The sequence below is a fragment of the Scomber japonicus genome, chromosome 14 (genome assembly GCF_027409825.1).
Source record: "Scomber japonicus isolate fScoJap1 chromosome 14, fScoJap1.pri, whole genome shotgun sequence".
In the NCBI taxonomy this organism is placed as follows: Eukaryota; Metazoa; Chordata; class Actinopteri; order Scombriformes; family Scombridae; genus Scomber; species Scomber japonicus.
This window is the reverse complement of record NC_070591.1, coordinates 10812339-10830832: the sequence shown is the minus strand read 5'-3', so window position 1 is coordinate 10830832 and position 18494 is coordinate 10812339. Positions and strand designations below refer to the sequence as shown.

The 18494-nt window shown below is 38.2% G+C and overlaps 2 protein-coding genes across 2 annotated transcripts in view; one reads left to right on the top strand and one right to left on the bottom strand.

The window, feature by feature from the left end:
* Positions 1-18494, bottom strand: part of mrps5 (mitochondrial ribosomal protein S5) — a 264703-nt gene that overhangs the window by 189096 nt on the left and 57113 nt on the right. The window lies entirely within an intron of this gene.
* On the top strand, positions 318-8501 carry nphp1 (nephronophthisis 1). The gene is made up of 20 exons (XM_053333619.1): positions 318-383; positions 832-893; positions 991-1051; positions 1473-1606; positions 1856-2033; positions 2622-2723; positions 3159-3283; positions 3471-3519; positions 3607-3694; positions 4901-4995; positions 5123-5251; positions 5484-5558; positions 5771-5881; positions 6078-6160; positions 6300-6376; positions 6612-6711; positions 7243-7355; positions 7441-7514; positions 7915-7959; positions 8118-8501. The coding sequence occupies exons 1-20, from the start codon at positions 318-320 to the stop codon at positions 8394-8396; spliced, it is 2046 nt and encodes a 681-aa protein (XP_053189594.1). The 3' UTR covers positions 8397-8501.

The following is an 18494-nucleotide window of genomic DNA, read 5'->3' as shown; positions in this document are numbered from 1 at the left end:
AATTTAGAGAAAACGCCAACAAATCGGGAATAAAACATGCCTCTAGATTCATGTATAATGAGCTCAATAAAAAATACTTATGTCTAATATACAAATAAATACACAACAGACATTATGAACTATATATATATATTTTTTTACAAGTAATAAATACTCAACATATCGGCAAGAGTTAAACGGCGGAAGCCACAGTCAAGCTCAATCCTGAAGAAGAAGCTGGTTGCTAAGCGACCAGTTGGAAGTGTAGCTATGGCGTCCAGCTAGGCGAGCTGCTAACTCAACACATGCGTTATTATGACCCATAAAACAGCGTGGAAATGCCACCAAAAAGAAAAGGACCATTGCAGCAGGTCCAGAGGGAAGTGGACGAAATCACAGAGCAGGTTTGTTACAACATCGCGCTATTTTACGTGTTTATGGCGGTTGATATACAGACTCTATCATGACTGAGAAAGCAGTTTGATGTTGCATGTAACTTACTAATAGACCCAAAGAGACAATTTATTGCAGCGACACTAGTAAGAAATCACTTTCCAGACTAACTAACCGTAGCTATGTAACTGTAACGAATACCCAAGCTTATTACAGTCATGATCTGTGCTCGCATAACTGTCCATAAATAGCTGAAGATGAATCACAATACAACAAAGAGTAATGTTACTTTCTACCTAGGAGTTGCACTTTATCCATTTTGGTTTTAAGGACACTATGTTCATTGTTAAAATGTGCAAATGGCAATTTGTGGGCTGTGCAGTTCAACCTCAGCTGTTCATAGGTGTCAACACTCTTGTATTCACTGTTGTTTCCTCTCTCTGTGTTCTTTTACCCCAGTTGGACAGCCTATTAAGAGATGTGCAGAGTCAAGTTGAAACCACTGAAGAGGGATTTCGTAGGTAAACAGCTCTGAGTCACTCCGGTCCTGTCCTATTCCCTTTTTCATGTAATTCTTTGAGGTAAGATGTGCGTTTTAATGTGTCCAATTCTGAACAGATGTCAAGAGCTGCAGATATCTTCAGAGAAGGTACTAAAGACACTGAAGAAACTGACCAAGGTTAGAGCAACACTATCAATAAACATGTGAATTAAGCTGAAATCTATGTGTTTGTAATAAGTGGAATTGTGCAGTTATCGATTTTATTTCCAGATGACTGAAATTAATGCTGTTCCTTGACCTATGTCAGTATTTTATGTACTGAACCAATATCTTTCTGAGTAGTTTGTGTCTTGAAAATGTACAGTTTCTATTCACCCAAATCTGTATATTAATGTTTTCTGGGTGGGAAAGTCTCTTAGGCAGCATTTTAATTATCACTGGGTACTTAATGAATGTGGGACAAGTTTTTTATCTGGTTATCTGTTCAAGGACAGGAAACTCATTGGATATATTTGTCCCTTGAATATATGACTAAGAAAATACTGTACAGTTTAGTAAATTCTCAAATGTACAAAATTGCTGTCTAATTTACTGTTAGGCTGATGAGCTGGCTCCAGTGGGAAACTATGAGCAGAGGAAACTAGAAGAGGAGAGACGACTGCAGAGCATCTTGGAGAGTTTGGACACGCTGTCTCTGAAGCTTTCACCACCAGGACCCAGTACTGCAGCAGGGTCAGTAACATATAGGTCTCCTACAAAGACAGCAGTTAATGAGAGGATCTTTCAGGATTGCTTTATCATGCACATTTCACAATACTCTCTCTGTGTTGTAAAACTGTATACAATTAATAATAAGTACACAAGCAATAAAAAAAAAAATACACATCCAGCATGTGACATAGTATTTGTTAGATTGTAGAAGAACAAAAAAACATGGAAATGTTAAAATATCATTTAACTTTATCACGTTTGGATTCACAGTGATGTTTCAAAAGAAGATAGTGAGGATAGCAACGATGACAGTGACAATGATGATGACCATGATGATGACCATGAAGATGAGAAGCAAGCTCTGAAACCGCCCTCTCAGCCTGACCCTCGCATCTACATAGCCCTCAGCAATTTTAGAGGAGAACAGGAGGGAGATCTGTCTGTTCAGGTGAAGTTTCTCCTGTGTCAGAGATAAAGCACAAGTACACACAGGCCATATGTTATCAACATGCTGAGGTCTACAGATGTTGTTAAAATTAGCTGCCAGTGTTCATTTATGAGATGCAGTGTCTGCTATAAACATTATAGCAGTTTCCCCCTCTCAGCCCCTTCCACTCTCATTATGCAGAGTATATATATGTCATGATTTATGCTATCAGGCAACTCTATTCAGTCTTAAACCCTCTACTCGATCTCAGGCTCAATAAGTTACCTTTTTTAAAATACTGCATATCTCAGAATACTGATGTATAATAACATTCTCAACACAAAACAGAGAAACATATATACTTAAAGATAGAAAAACTATCTTTAAGTGTGTTGATGTGACTTAAAAAGAAAGTTAATAGCATTTTATTACATTTACTAAAAACAGAAGAGGGCGCTGTCACCACCCAAATCGTGGTTTTCACGGTCTTAGGGACCTTGAAAATTGCACACCTCTGTTTATTTCAAGCAGAGAAAGTCTGTTGTAGGTAATGCACAAATAATGTGAAGTTGCACTGTAGTGAGGTGGTGTGTTTCCCTACTGTTTCAGAGGGGGGAGGTATTGAGGGTCATCAGGAAGACTGCAGATGGATGGTGGCTGGCTCAGGACACTAAAGGCAACAGAGGAGTTGTTCCAAAAACCTACCTGAAGGTACACAACCAGCTGAAGAACATCTGGATCACCGTCAAGCAACAGTTTTACTATTACTGTTTGTTTGAAAAGCTAAGGAGTTTTTGTACAACTTATCATAAAATATAATGGTGGACATAAAAAATACAATTTTACAATGGAGTATATTGATGATTCTAACTATAACAAGACATCTATATCTATTTCTACATATTGATCTCTACCTTGTTTTATACTGATTTAAGTTGTTCTGTTTATGCAAATTGTTTATATTTTGTTTAGTTTTTGAATTTGTTTGTGAAAATTATGCCAAAAATATACAAGAAAAAGTGTTTTTAAAATCAGAGCCCCACTAAAATGAATCTTTAGTCCACCCTAAACTTTCCAATGTTGTTGTTATAAAACTGTGTTAGTCATTGTAGTGTGTCAAACTGATGAGAAACGTTTATATTTCAGATTGGCTCTGGTGTCAGCGATGAAGATAATGACAAAGATGATGATGAAGATGACGACAAAAATGAAGAGGAGTCGGAGGAAGATGAGCAAGATGACGAAGAACTGACTGAGCAAGAGAAACAGAGGTTCTATAGTTCTAACGTTTAACAGTGTTTAGTTGTACTAGAGGATCTGTGTTGCTCCTCAAATTTGAGTGTTTGTTCAAAAGTACCTCAACGGTGGTTTTTGGAACCTAAGGGGAACAAGAGATCAATTTATTTTTGATTTGACTCTAATAATCATAATAACTTCATGTTCTCTGTTCTTCAACAGCGATGCTTCACATTCCAACTGGTCGACTGTCAGAAAGGCTCTGACTGAGGTAAAACTCAAATGCAAATTCTACTGAACCGATGATAATTGTAAGCAGTGTATAAAATGTATTCATGGTTTTCAATGTGTGTGACAGATTGATGCAACAGATGTGCTCTCTGCCATGGGGGCTATACCCTCAGGATTCAGACCATCAACTCTCAATAAACTGCTGGTGGAGGAAGGTCATTATGCACTCTCTTACAAACAAACACACACAAACACACACACACACACACAAACATACACAAACAGTAGGGCATTATTGTCTGAGCAGCTGTATAATACGCTGGAAAAACATTGTCATTGTGGAAAATGCTTGAGGCATTCTGTGCACTCCCTTCATGCCCCTAAGACCACAAACACACATTCACACTCACAAACATAAACAACAAAGCCCTCCAAACATAACCCCCAGAAAGAGTCTCATTTAGACCTGATACATGGCTGAGGAACGTACCTATTCAATGAGTCCAATATGAGATTCTATCAAAAAACAAAGTCAGGTTCACAAAAGCACCGCAATGTTTGTTAAAGAACGGAGTTTTCTGTCTGTCTGTCTCTGTTTTTTCTGGCCATCCTCACTGGGCGGACACCTGTCATGCTACAGCAGTGTTAGGAATCACAGAGAAGTTCAAAGGCAGCATTGCTTCGGTGGTCAATTCCTCATCCCCAGTCTGTAGTGTCTGATTCCAGAGCGTGATAAAGTTTAATGTGTGATATTTTATAACATGGTAGACAGGAGGGTTTTGGTAGACCCACATTTGACTGTCCTTGAAGGCATCACTACAGAAAATGATAAAACGTTGTTTGTAATTTACTGCAGTTCTCCAATGTCATTTTTGCTTCACCTGACAGATGTTCTCTAGCAAATGAGCGGGAAGGTCTGGCAACTGCTCATTTGTCGTTAAATATTGTTCATTTGCATTATACTACCCACGTTGGTTGAAAATTTAATTCTTCAGCTGAGGAAGCTTGCCACAAGCACACAGACACAAACCGAAACACACACATTCACACTAGTAAACCTACTATAATTAACTGACTGTCCGGCCGTTACTGAGTACAGCTGAACTCCATCACTCTTGTGTCAGAACACACTGCCGATAAATTAAGTATTTATTGGAAAAATACACCTAAAATGTATGGCAGCTTAACACAGAATCCATGCACCAAACGACACCAAAGTTCAGTTTTTAGCAGATTTCTTTATATTATATGTTTTTTTCTGGTATTTTCTCCATTTGTTATGTTTGTGATGTACTGTATGCTGTATTAGCGCTGTTCACTATTTCTTCCGCTACTTCCAGAAACAAACGTGGGTTATATTTGATTAATAATTACCATATGATTTAAAGGGCAAATCTCTAATTGTTTATGTCTTTTTGTAGGTGTGACATACAGAGGAAGTCATTATATTCAGCCTGAGCTCAGTCAATCAAAGCTCTCCTTTAGTGACCTCTTCCTGGACGCAGACACCGGCAGGGTGAGACAGTCCCTCTGTGCATATGATGTTTTTAAGATTTCTAACACTGCAAAGCATCCAGTCTTGAACATGCTTTATTAGCAAAAACAGTTATTCAGTCAGTGTCCTGTCCTCTCCTGTCGTGCAGGTTCGTGCTCGGCAAGTCAAGACTTGTGTTTGTTTCACTCTGTGGAGCTGCAGGATGATTCCTACTCCTGGAGTTGGCGTTCAAGTTCTCAGCAGACACATCCACATCTGTGCCTTTGATGGGACTAAGGTGGGGTGTATTTATGTTGTATGTGCAGCTTTTGGCCATGTTGTACAAGGTTACTGTACCCTAATCTCTGCACTGTGAGAGCAGTTTAGGAAATACTGTTTGATTTAGCTTATTCAACTCTAACATGACATATCTCAGTAACATAAAAAACATTGTGATTTAGATTTGACTTTAAGACTTTTCACTTTTGCTCTATCCCAGACTTTTAAAATAAGCTGCTCTTGTGTTCCAGGTGTTGAGTAACATCCACACAGTGAGGGCAACCTACAACTCCAAAAGCCCCAAAACCTGGAGCTTCTCTCCAAGGGTATGAGAAGATCCCGACTGTTATGTTTGCAACATTATGAACATTGAATTAACTGCTGTGGTTTCTCTTTGTTGCATGTATGAACTCTGAGGGTTTTTCTGAGCAGCAATGCTAAAATTCTCCAGAACTGGCACTTTAGACGCTCAAAATACAATTTAACTAAATGTTAAGTTGAATCTTAATCTGAAATCCAGCGTTTGTCTTGGTCACAGGTGACAGGTATCCTACCCACCCTGCTTGACGGAGACTGTTTCCTACGTTGCAACTCTGCGTCTCCTGACCTCGGTATCCTCTTTGAACTTGGAGTCACTTTTATACGAAATGTAAGGAGTTAAACACACACACACAGATATTCATGTGACTGTAATGAGATTAAGTATCCATGCAGATTAGTGACATAGAATCACACAGGAAATGGAAAACCTCAGTCTTTTTATGTTTGTTTTGATAGAAGACAAAAAAAAGTGAACACCGACAAATGAAATGTCTGTGAAATGTGTGTCTGTGTGTTTATTTTAGTCTACAGGTGAGAGAGGAGACCTGAGCTGTGGGTGGGCTTTTCTCAAACTGACTGATGACACTGGAAATCCACTTTCGAACAGGTACTAAACACACACACACACACACACACACACACACACACACACACACACACACACACATATACACAAAATAAGAACCTATTTTAAAAAAGTCTGCACTTAATATTTTAACTTCTAATGAAATCTATTCTGTGTGTAGGACCTATGAGCTGCCAGTGAACGGTGGCACTCCCTATGAGAAGGACGTAGCGATGGAGGCTTCAGTCACCAGAGGATGTAAGAACACACTGAAACTTCATAGAAAAGTTGAAAACACAAGATTTAAAACAGGAATCTCAAGCCTCTTGAGAGTTAGTTTTTCTAGGTTTTGTTGACATGAGATGGTAGGCACTAAATAGCTTTCTCATTCTGTACATTTGAAATCCGAGATCAAAATCCCTCTCCTCTCCTCTCCTCTCCTCTCCTCTCCTCTCCTCTCCTCTCCTCTCCTCTCCTCTCCGCTCCTCTCCAGCTCCAGGTGGTGTTATCCAGCAGATGCTTCAGGCCAGGCGGCAGCCCAAACTGATTGTAAAGTTGAAGTCAGTGAACAATCGGACCAGAACTCAGCTCAGGTGCGAGGATTAGCAAGAACTAAACTACTACAGCGCTTGAAACACACCCAGCAGATTATGTGATCAGTGGCTCATCTCAACCACCTGCATGTTTGAGCATATGCACAAAGTGTTACTGACTAATAAGGTTGTCATGATACCAGAGTTGAAAACTTCCTTACAATACTAGTGTAAAGAAACAATACTTGATACCTATTTTGATACCACTGCAAAATTAAGAAAAAAAGTCCTAGGATCACAAAATACCCTACTTTTTTAAATCAAATTTGCCAAGGCTAACTCTAACTTGCTAGTCCCACCAATCATGTGGTGGATTGTTGTTGGAGAGAAAACTGTAACAGCCAAAAGTTGAGGACAAATTAATCTTCTTTCTTGGTCTTGTTTCATTTGTGCAGCCTTGGATTAAAAATCTGACTAGATTGTTTTTTTTTTTATAGCTTCAGTACTTTTGATACTATTGAATGTTTAATTAACCGAGAAAAGTATCAATGCTTTTGACAACCTTACTGACTAGTGTGTGTTCCCTTTCAGCCTGCTTCCAGACATTCTGCTGCACTCTCTGAGCTGCGTCCACCTTCTGGCTCTACACAGGCAGCTACTAGCTGACACACTACTGATGAACAGGCCGACCATGCAGAATGCAGGTAACCCACGTCTCCAATGCTTCTTGTCATATATGTAAATGTTCACACTTCATAGAAAGAAAGAACATCTCTCTCTCTATTTTAGATCCTATATGCAGTCCTGTGCTTTCTACCTTCCCTGTTTTGTTGGACCAACCAGACCTGCTGGATGCTCTTAAGGTCAGTGGGTATTGCAGCATGATTGAACTTACTCCTCTTTTAAATGTGATCAATTACAAGAACATTTTTATATTTCTGTAATTTATTGTTATACCAGCATGTGATAACTAGTACATTTTGACCAGTATGGGTTTTACTGTTCATTTTTAGCTGCTGAAAGGTATTTTTGTGTTGATATTGTGCTTGACCCTGTACCCTGAATCCTGTTCTTGACTTTATTATAAAGCCTTGCCCTTTGATACAGTATTTAGGGGCAAAAGGCACAAAACCTCAACAGAAATGGACAATGATGAAGTCTCTATCCTGTCGAGCTGTGTATGAACATAGGATGAATCTGAAGGATCAAACATCACTCAGTAATTGTTCAATTACACTGAAATCACCTTGTGTTTTCTTTCAGAGTGCCTGGCTGTATGCTGAGACCAACATGAGCAGAGCACAGAAGGTAAGACTGTGTGTGTGTGTCTCTGTGTGTGTGTGTGTGTGTGTGTGTGTGCTGCTAAAACCTGTAGAGGGTGCTGTCAGTATGAGTAACCTTGTGGCTTGTCCCTTGAAATAGGGTTTGTTGATTTTGTAAAAGCGTATCTGCTTCTGTGTTTGCAGAGAGATTTGTCCTATCTGAAACAGGAGTTCATTAAGGTCTACATGTCGTCGGTCTATTTCCTCCTCCACTCGCCCTCGCTGCCGTGTCATCGCTGGGCCGACCCGTCCTCAGAGGAGCAGCGGGCCAGAGTCATCTACACCCTCCTGGACGCTCTCAAACAGTTCCAACACACCACTGGCCAATCGGGAGGCCCAGAGGTCTTTATAGACACTCAGCATCAGCATCTGGCCTTTGATGTCACAGAGTCGACCTTTGACCTCCTCCGTGTGGCACGGTAACATCACATCACTCAGTACAATAGGATTGGAGTTGACTATCTTATCATTATTATTAATTATTATTCTTGTTATTATTATTAGATATTATATATAATCAAAATTTTAGATAAAAAAAGACAATTTTAGTGTATGCTCAACAGCTATGTGGTTTATTAAAAAACTGTAAAAGCCTTAAATGAACCATAAATATATTTTGGAATTTTTTTTTAATTTGTAAAATGAAAGCTGGTGATAGTCTATATTTTTTTCTTATTGTTATTAAATCCAATGAAAAGTCCAAAATCAACAATTTGGCCATTTGTCATTAGTTTGACTTCCTGTGGCACACAAGCCTTTTGATTTCTGTGGAAGAAAATATTTACTAAAGGTTCATGAATGAATAGTTGCCTTCTTTAAAAGGACAAGTAGTTTCCGGCAACAGGTGGCCACTAAAGCTTTTAATAAACATCACTCAAACTCAAGTGAATTTGTTGTGGACTATTTCCAGCTGCAGATTTGATTCCCCACTCAACATCTCTGGCAGCAGGATGGTGTATGAGGTATCCATTCAAAATCTCCTACACGTCCATGTTTATGTTAGTGATGGACCATGATAGCCAGTGCAACAAGTGTGGCTCACTGATGTATTTTTGACATGTTTTGCACAACAATGCTGGTCTATGTTTGCATACAAGTTTGCATACACAGGTAGTACTTGTAAGTAGGAGCACCATTCATGATTGTTTCCTGTCCTTTCATGAGATTTGTTGACAGTAAGAAAAATATAGAACATCACCAGACTGAGACGGTCACTGAGAAGAGACTCTTTGCCTCTACTCTGCATTTGGACAGCAATTAAAGTGGTCTTAATGTCATTTTGAGAAATGCTAGAACATACAATAAGAAATCTGTGTGTACTTTGTGATTACATAAGAAAATGATTAGCCTCTCAATTGCCTTAAAAGGTGTGAAACAAAAGGTTTGGGCAATGGTAACATTATTAGCAATGATTAGCAATCATTGAGTGATGTGTGTTAAGGTACCGCTCTGCTCTTCTAAACATACACACTGAAACATGTTGAAAGAGAAAGGAACACTTTGCACTAAGATGAAACACAGTGTGTGTGATAAAAGAACCAATAATGGCATTATAAACATGTTTTGATACTGGTATTTATTGCCCATTTTGTAATAAACAGTCAGTCAAAATCACTTTGTCATTTATTTCAGACTGCATGAAACTAGTTATTCTCTTCAAGCCTGTCATCTGACTGGTCACTGAGCTGTTTCAATTCATCTCCACCCACTAGGTCAACAACAGTCAGGTGTGTCTTTGTGTGTGTGTTTGTGTGTAGAGTTACATGGTGGTGGAGGAGTGTTCAGAGTTAATAATTAGTCTCCGGTCATCTTTTTATAGCCTGGTATAAAAGGACAGGAGCAGTGAGAGCTTCGATCAGTCAGGGCGCATACAGCCTTGGACGTACATTAACAAGGTATATTAACAATTGTGACGTGTGTGATGTATTGTGACTGTTAGCTTTACGTTCATTGAAATCAGAATCAAACAAACAAACTTTTTTTGGAAGGCATGTAGGTTATTTTATCCTTTATAACCACAAAACAGGTTTTTATTTTTAATAAAATAATAAAAATCAATATTTAAATTGCCATATTATTTCCACCATGTTTTTCATGATATAAAGATGGTAAGAAATATTTCTTAAAACCTACCACACATTTGCATTTATAAAGTCTGATACCTGATAGCGCAGCACGTTGAGTCACACCCATCTCACGTACAAGATATGTGGCCCCACTAACAGCATTCACATCCCTTCAGCTGTCAACAATACAATCCAAAACTAACACATTTAACACACAACTTAACTAAAGATGATAAAGTAACTTGGCTGAAATGCCCCTTTAAAGTCCTTCATATCTCATGTGTGATCTTCCTTAAACAGGGTGTAAGTGTACACACACACACACACACACACACACACAAGGATCTTTGAGCATTTCTCTGGCGTGCTGTGTTTGCCAGTGAATTATATTGCACATCCTGTATTTCCACATTCCAGCACTGTTACCGTGGTGATGCTGCCCATGGTGACCGGAGAGCATTGTTTAGTGTTGAGCTAAAAAAAACAAACTGGGTGACCATCATCACTTCACTGTTGTAGCTTTAATCACATAGAAACATCAAGCTGATACAGAGCTGTGACATGTTGCTTAAAGCATTGTCCGCTTATATTGCTCAAGAAGTTGCCCAGTTTTTTCTGAGAAACATTGCACCTTATTTCAGTGATTATCATTGAATATTCGTAGTAGTTAACTTATTCAGCTGAATGATCAATAGGAAGGACTGTGATTTATGAAATAATGATAATGAAGATGGAGTAAAGCAGATATAAAATTAAAAAAAACCCATTCAAGTCAAAATATTGAACTGCAACTCAGGATTTTACTGTACATTAACACTACATTCATGTATTAAAAGGGTGTAGAAAAGTGTTGCTGATCAAAGGCAACGAGTGATGGACTCACCAGATTGTCACCAGTGCATTTTCATACAATGAAAAACATAGCTTCTCTCCAATCAACAGTCTACACAGTCGTGTTATCACCCAGTGTTACACACACATATATTTACATAAAGGATAAACAAGTACAATGACAATACAAATTAATTTATTATTCTGTCTATAAAATAAATCACAAGTTACCAGTTAAGTATTAAAAATAGCTTATTTTATCATAACATGTACAAAAGCCAAAAGTATTCTGACTAAACTGATATATATTTTCTTCATAAATAACTTAAAGGAAAAGTTATTAATTGACTTTACTTGGTTAGCTTTTATCATTACGTTTAAAGGAGGAGGACCAAATACAGACCTGCTCTTTTCTTTATTCAGCACTATAATGAATCAAAAGCTTTATCTTCAACAATCAAACATTACTTGTATAACCTTTGTTGTACAGGTTAGCGTTTCATAAATATAAATTGATTTGCAGTTCAGGCACCAAAATACAACAATGAATATAAAAAAAACAATCATACTCAATAAAAAGTCGATCTTACTGAGTCATACTCCACGACTGTGAGCTAGACTTCCTGTTGATTAACTAATTGGTTATCATTTCAGCAATGATACTTTGCTCTAATTTAAGTTATTCTTTATTTCTTGACTATTAAAAAAGCTTGATGTTCACTATAGTTGAGTGGGAGAGTTGTACATTATGCCATTTCCTGCAGTTGCTGAGAACTTAATGCCACTTTAAGGTCAGAGGAATGTGCAGGAAACATGATATTTGCAACTACCACTATATACATTACATTAGTAGGCAGTACCTTACTTCATTATTCAGGCGAAGACTTTATAGTGACTCAAATTAAACATGTGAAGGGCAACTCCTTTGTAATCACTGAATCAGGACCATTATTGTATTTAGTGGTATTATACTCAACGTCTGACTCAAACACATGCACACAGACAGAAAACCTCATCGTATATGTGAATGCTAATATCACCTGGGAATTTCGAGACTTTCTCACCCAGTCCTCTTTGTGTCTTAAGACCATTGTGTCTGAGAAGGAGGAGGAGCAAGAAAATGGGAGTTTCAAAGCAGTAGACTAAACCTGGAAAGATGATCCAGGAAACTGAGAGGTGTTTTTTTTTTCTTTCCTTCTTTGAATAAGTAAACACATGATGTAAGGGAAATAATTACAGTGTGACTGAAAATATGTGTGACTAAAAATATGTCACATACTCAACCTAATGAACAAATATAACTATATATTCACAAAAAATGAGATTTATCTAACAGTTAACAGTGGTGGCACATTTGGAAACCATCATTATAATACTGTATCAGTTAAGATGGTCCCAGTTTATCATCTTCATTGTAAAAAACAGTGATGAATACACATATTTTTTAATACATCTTATAACATGGTGTTTTAGGCAACCTTGACCCATAAACCTTTGTAAAACCTGTCTGATTGCTGCTACTGTAAATTACTTCTCCCCCAAAGCACTAGTTTTCCGCTCAGAGGCAAGACTCACGAGAGTTGCTATGATGAACTTGTCAGCAAACAGCCCCTTGTTTACCTAATGAATTTAAGTCCGATAACCAAAACCTGCTGGCCTCTTGACTGAATCTACACCTGTCAATCAATGCATTGCCCATTCATCACACTTCAACTTCAATTTGATCTGCGTTTCTAATTTGCATGATCAGTGTCCAGAACAACAGAACCTGCTGCATCCTTATATTGTCAGAGTTCACAGAGCGGTGGAGTGCTGAGATGTTTTTATTTTTTTATTATTTCATTGCTGATAAAAATAATATGTGTGTGTTTTTTTTCATTCAGGATACAAAACACAATGCATTCTTTATCATTGTTTGTGTGAGTGTATTACAGTGTGTAACTACACCTGATAGCCATTGTATTTTGACAGAGCTGGCAGGGGTTCCCATGGAAGTGGTTGTGTGTGTGTGTGTGTGTGTGTGTGTGTGTGTGTGTGTGTGTGTGTGTGTGTGTGTGTGTGTGTGTGTGTGTGTGTGTGTGGTATGTGGTATGTGGTATGTGTGCTGGTTAAGATAAGTGTATAATTGTTTTACATTTTATTCTTTGAGATAAAATGGATGATTTATTACGATACAATGAGAAGAAATCAAACACGCCTGCAAATGAAGGATAATATTGTCCCTGATCATGTCTGCTCAATGTTTAAATAAGCTAATATTTTAATATGTATGTATATTTATACTGTAGAACTAGTAAAATGGATTTGGAAATGGAATTATAAAACTAAAACACATTCAAAAAGCCCTTGAGGTTATTTCACTATACCACAGGAAGCTTATCCTTCTAAACAGAATAACTTGACCACTGAAACCTCTGTTGCTGCCACCAAAATGTTGACGACATCGTGTCCAGTTTCCTATTCCACAGCCATGTCAGGTTGACTAGATCTTCATCATGGTACCGGGTGCAACATTAACTCCATTTAGACTCTGTGGTGTCACTGACCTCTTAGCCTTGTAGCAACAGAGGAGGCTTTCCAAATACACTTCAGTGACCTCAGCAGAGGCTAACAGATAGATGGGTTGACTCAGGGTGTGTCTGCATCTGCACAACAAAGCAAGTCTCTGTCTCTGAAAGCAGTATCCCCTATTTGGACAACATGAAAACTACACAATAATACAAATGAAAGGCAGTTAGCTAATTGCGTCATTAAAACAAATCACATTGTGTTTCATGTTTCATTCATTTGAAGGCAGTTTTGTAATAAAACTTTTTTTGTCAATGCACTTAGGTGGAGATGTTGTGAAACACACACAGTGGTTAAACATGATATGGAAGTGAATGGGACATTCTTTACCTTCAAGATTATGTGTAATCTGAGCCTGTAGCTATAATGTTCCCAGTAATTTCTAAATTGTGACCACAACCTGAAAAAACCTAACTGAAAGCTTTAAAGCAAGATGTTTGTGCCTTGAATTTAGTATGAGGTACTGACATCTGAAAGCTGTGAAAAACTGGTTAAAAAAACCCTTGAATGACAGTAAGTGAAATGAAAGCATAATATTTGTCTAAAGTAAGTTCAGTCCATGCTGTGGCTATGTGTTCAAGACACTGAATTTAGACCTGTTCATGTACAGAAGTAAATGCCTAAAATTTGTTTTATTGGGTAACACTTTAGATGATGCCAGTATAGTATGCACTGATACATACATATAGGTACAAGGGTAACAATCTGGAAATTTAAAAAATGATTTATAGATTAGATACTTTTTAAAGTCATGGGTACTTATCCTAATATTACAGGTATGCATATTACTGACTGAGCAACAATTTGGATTGGTTCTATTATTACAAGATACATAATTATAATTATAATAGTTAATAAGTGTATTTATGTAGTACCTTTCAAAACAGGTGCCGCAAAGTGTTTCACTATGAAAACAAATGAAAAGCAAATAAGAGACAAACCAACAACCATTCAATCCTAAAAACACACTAAATCCTGATGAAACAAAAGCAAGTCTAAACAACTAGGTCTTGAGCTGCTTTTTAAAGGTCTCCATAGATCCTAAGTCCAACAGAAGCGACTTCTAGAGTCTAAGGGGCTACAGTCTCAAAAGTTTGGTCTTCTTTTGTCTTAAACCTTGAGCGATGAAGAACTGACAAACCTGGATCCGAGGACCTCCGAATCCCATTGGCACTCTGAGGTTCCTTTTTATGACAATGTTTTTACAGTAAATACAATTGAACTGAAAACTAGGAGTGTCCATTTATGACTATGGTTGTTATGGAAGATTAATGAATTGTATGTCCTTAATGAAGCAGGCAAGTTTAGGCAAATATAAAATAACTGAAATAACTTCTCAGCAGAGTTTTAATCTCTCAGCATGAGAACCGTCACATCGTGTTTGGCAATTTGACTGGGTGACATACTCAGAGACAAAAGCAAATTTCATTGTAGCTTAACTGACTTTGTACTGACTCTGACTCACATCTGATTATCTCAGAAGAACAATAAACAAAATGCCGTTTCTGTTAAATGTTAAAGGGCAGGTAGGCACAGCGGATTGTGTCATCCTATTTATGCAGGTTCAGACCAGCTTCAGGAGTATTTCCTAAGAATTGAAATGGTGACAAGTTTCATTACAAACTCATCATAGAGCTAAAATTACTCTCTAACCAAAGCATTTGTCTTAAGTAAGTAACACTATCACAGTCATTTCCTCTCTGCTGTCAGGTGGAAAACTACAGTGAGATAGGTCCATCCATTAATGTTCTTTATCTCAGCTGCGATATGGACGATAGGCAGGCTATACCCTGGACAAGATCGCCTGTCAATCACATGACTAATATACAGTATACTGACAGAAAATCATTCACACTCACATTCACACCTACGGGCAATTTAGTGTCACCTGTTCATTTAAGCTACATGTTTGTGGTCTGTGGGAAGAAGCTGGAGTAACTGAAGAAAACCCACAAAGGCACAAGGAAAACATGGAAACTCCAGTGAGACAGGTGATGAGTTAATTACCCAGCCACTCTCTTCCTCTCTCTCTTTCTCTCTATCTGTCTGTTTGCTCTTTCGTTCCACCCAAAACCACTTCATCTACATGTGTCTCTATTTTTATTTCCTCTCTTCCTCCTTGGCCTCAGCCCTCATTCTTTCTTGCTCATCCACATGTGCGCAACCAAATTGACCTTTACTCTCCTCCATCCTCCCTCCCTCCCTCCTTCTGTCTGTTTTAGCTTTGAAGTTTTCAGTTTAACTTTACAATATTGCAGCTCTGTGGATTCCTATACAAACAAACACACAAAGGCACAAACTCAGGCTTCCATTTAGCTAATAAGGGGTTTTAAGATCAGCTAAGCTTAGACAAAACTTGTACAGTCATTATAAAACACTACTAAAAACTGTTCTTTCTTTCTTCATAGTAACTGCATACATTAATAAATCAATATCAGGCAAAAATATTTTAAAACATGTAAGTAAATATGGATTAAAACAGCTGCTTTTTGGCACATTACGTATCCAATACACTATTAAACTGATGAGAAAAATGAATCAGGATTCATTGTAAAAAAGTGGGGCTTCATATCATTACTTTTCAACTCACTGCTCAACCCCCCTCTGGCCCACAAGACGCCAAATATCATAGGAGCATGTAGTTTAGTGGCAGATACTTGGCCAAAGTTAATAATAGGATATGGCGTACTGTGAAGGAGGAAGATAAGTATTGCTAGACTGGAACCCTAATCAACTAGACACAGACATGTGACTGTCTGTGTTATCGGCTGCTGAAAGGTCAGTCAATGGCCAAGGAGAGAACTGAAAAGAAAAAACACCCATGTACCCCTCATATGAACTGTATAAAATAAGAAGTGACCACTCCTCTGGGAGCCTTTTCCTTTATCAAACGCTCCTCTTGTACAAGATCATAAATTCATCATTGGCTCCAGTCTCCATTGATTAAGGACATTTTGAGAAATTCTTTTAACATTTTGGCGTCCAAACAGGGACCCCAGTACCTGATCTCCTCCTGCAGACGCACCGGACCTGAAGACCTTGCAAGGCTAAGTCTGGGACTCAAACCGAAGACTTCCACCGTAGGGTTCATAAAACCTGTTTTGGTAAAGGGAGGCCACCGACTGCAGAAGGAGGCAGTGACGGGGTCAATAAAAAAGAGACGGACACACAAAAGGGAGAGGCTCGGGATATGTTGCTAGCTAAAAGCAGCGGAGTGTGTAAAATGTTCGGAGAGATGTGTTGTACCTTCATTCCCAATAACACTGCACCCGACGGCAGTATTAGAAAGGCTCTTGAAGGTCTAATCTCACTGGTGGATGAATTAGCAGAGAATTCAGGTTATGAAGACCCTCTAACAGGATGGTTAGAAAATATGTCTGGAAGATGGGACCCTTAAGGCAATGATTTTATCAATCGTGTGCAATCCTAGTCACTTGTGGATGTTACATTCCATGTCTGAGAGGATTTATGCAAAATCTGATTGACACTGCACTAACAAAGCAACAGTTGTTGTATCAGCATGTTCCCACAGATAATGAAGAAGGAGATAAAGCTTGATAAAGCTTATAGTTAGGGCTCTTAGAGCTCTTAGCTTATGCTGCTATAGGCCTAGACTGCCGGGGGACTCCCATGATCCACTGAGCTCCTCTCTCCTCCTCCCTTCCTCTCTCTATCCATCCATCTATATCCATTAACATTCATGTACTATTAATGCATTCAATAACCTAAACTTCTTCCCCGGAGTTGTCTGCGCGTTCTTGTCTCATAGGTAATCTGGGCCTGTAGACGTCCGGATGACAGATTCCAGTCCCGGACCTTCTAGCTTCACTGTTGATTTTCATTGTGCTTCTCTCCTCTATCCTTCCTTTCTCTCCTCTCAACCCCAACCGGTCGAAGCAGATGGCCGCCCACTTCTGAGTCTGGTTCTGTCTGAGGTTTCTTCCTGTTAAAAAGGAGTTTTTTCTTGCCACTGTTGCTCATGTGGGAATGTTGGGTCTCTTTAAAATTAAAACCTGAAGAGTTTGGTTTAGAACCTGCTCTATGTGTAAAGTGCCTTGAGATAACTCTGTTGTGATTTGGCGCTATACAAATAAAGATTGATTGATTGATTGATTGATTGATTGATTGATTGAGATTACATCCAGTTTGGAGAAGGCAATGAAGATCCCTACGAACGCCTTGGAGAAGACATACCTGCTTAGTCTCTATTCCACAGCACAATGATGAGCCTATAGACAATCTGAAAGGAAGTTATAGTGTTCTGATGCAGTAAGAGCTTGACAGAAAGAGACTCAGTAAACTGTACATACATTTATAGGACTTTCTATTTCTTTTACGTTTCAGGGATAATCTATCTAGGCAGGGAAAGATCCACATGATGGGTCCAATGGGATGACCAACCTGTCTGTGGAGTCTTTGTTTATTTCCAGAGATGCTGAGATAATGTTTTACACAGATGTGTTAAGATGATGTTTTATATGAGTGTGTGTTAAGAAAATCAATGACCAATGATAATAACATGTAACAGTTTTAAAATAATAATAAAAAAGCTTTTTTAAATCCACTGCACATGTGCCTTAATGTGCCCTCTGACTTTCTAGGTTTTCATGGGTTCAAAACTAGTAGCACAAAGAATAATAATTCACCTTGAATACTTTTATAGACATCTCTCTAAAAGATGAGTAACTTTATTGGGAAAATACTTTTTTGGCAGCATATTGAAAACTGACAGAAAGGCTGACTTGCTGCATCATATCCACTTATTTTACAGCACTAATATGTCCGCTCCAATTATCCTTTAAACACTGAACAGCCAGCATCAACAGATTTAGTTTGGATTTATTTTGAAAAAAATCGAAAAGTTATACGAGGGGAAATTTGACTTAAAGTGAAGCCAAAATAGGGGCTAAATAGACACAAATACACATTCTTCACTGATTGTATGAAATAATTGAGATGCGAGACTAAAGCATGAATAGAGAAAGAGTGTATATATCCATGTTTTTATTCATTAACAATAACAAATAAGGTTTCAATATCCCACATGAAACACTGC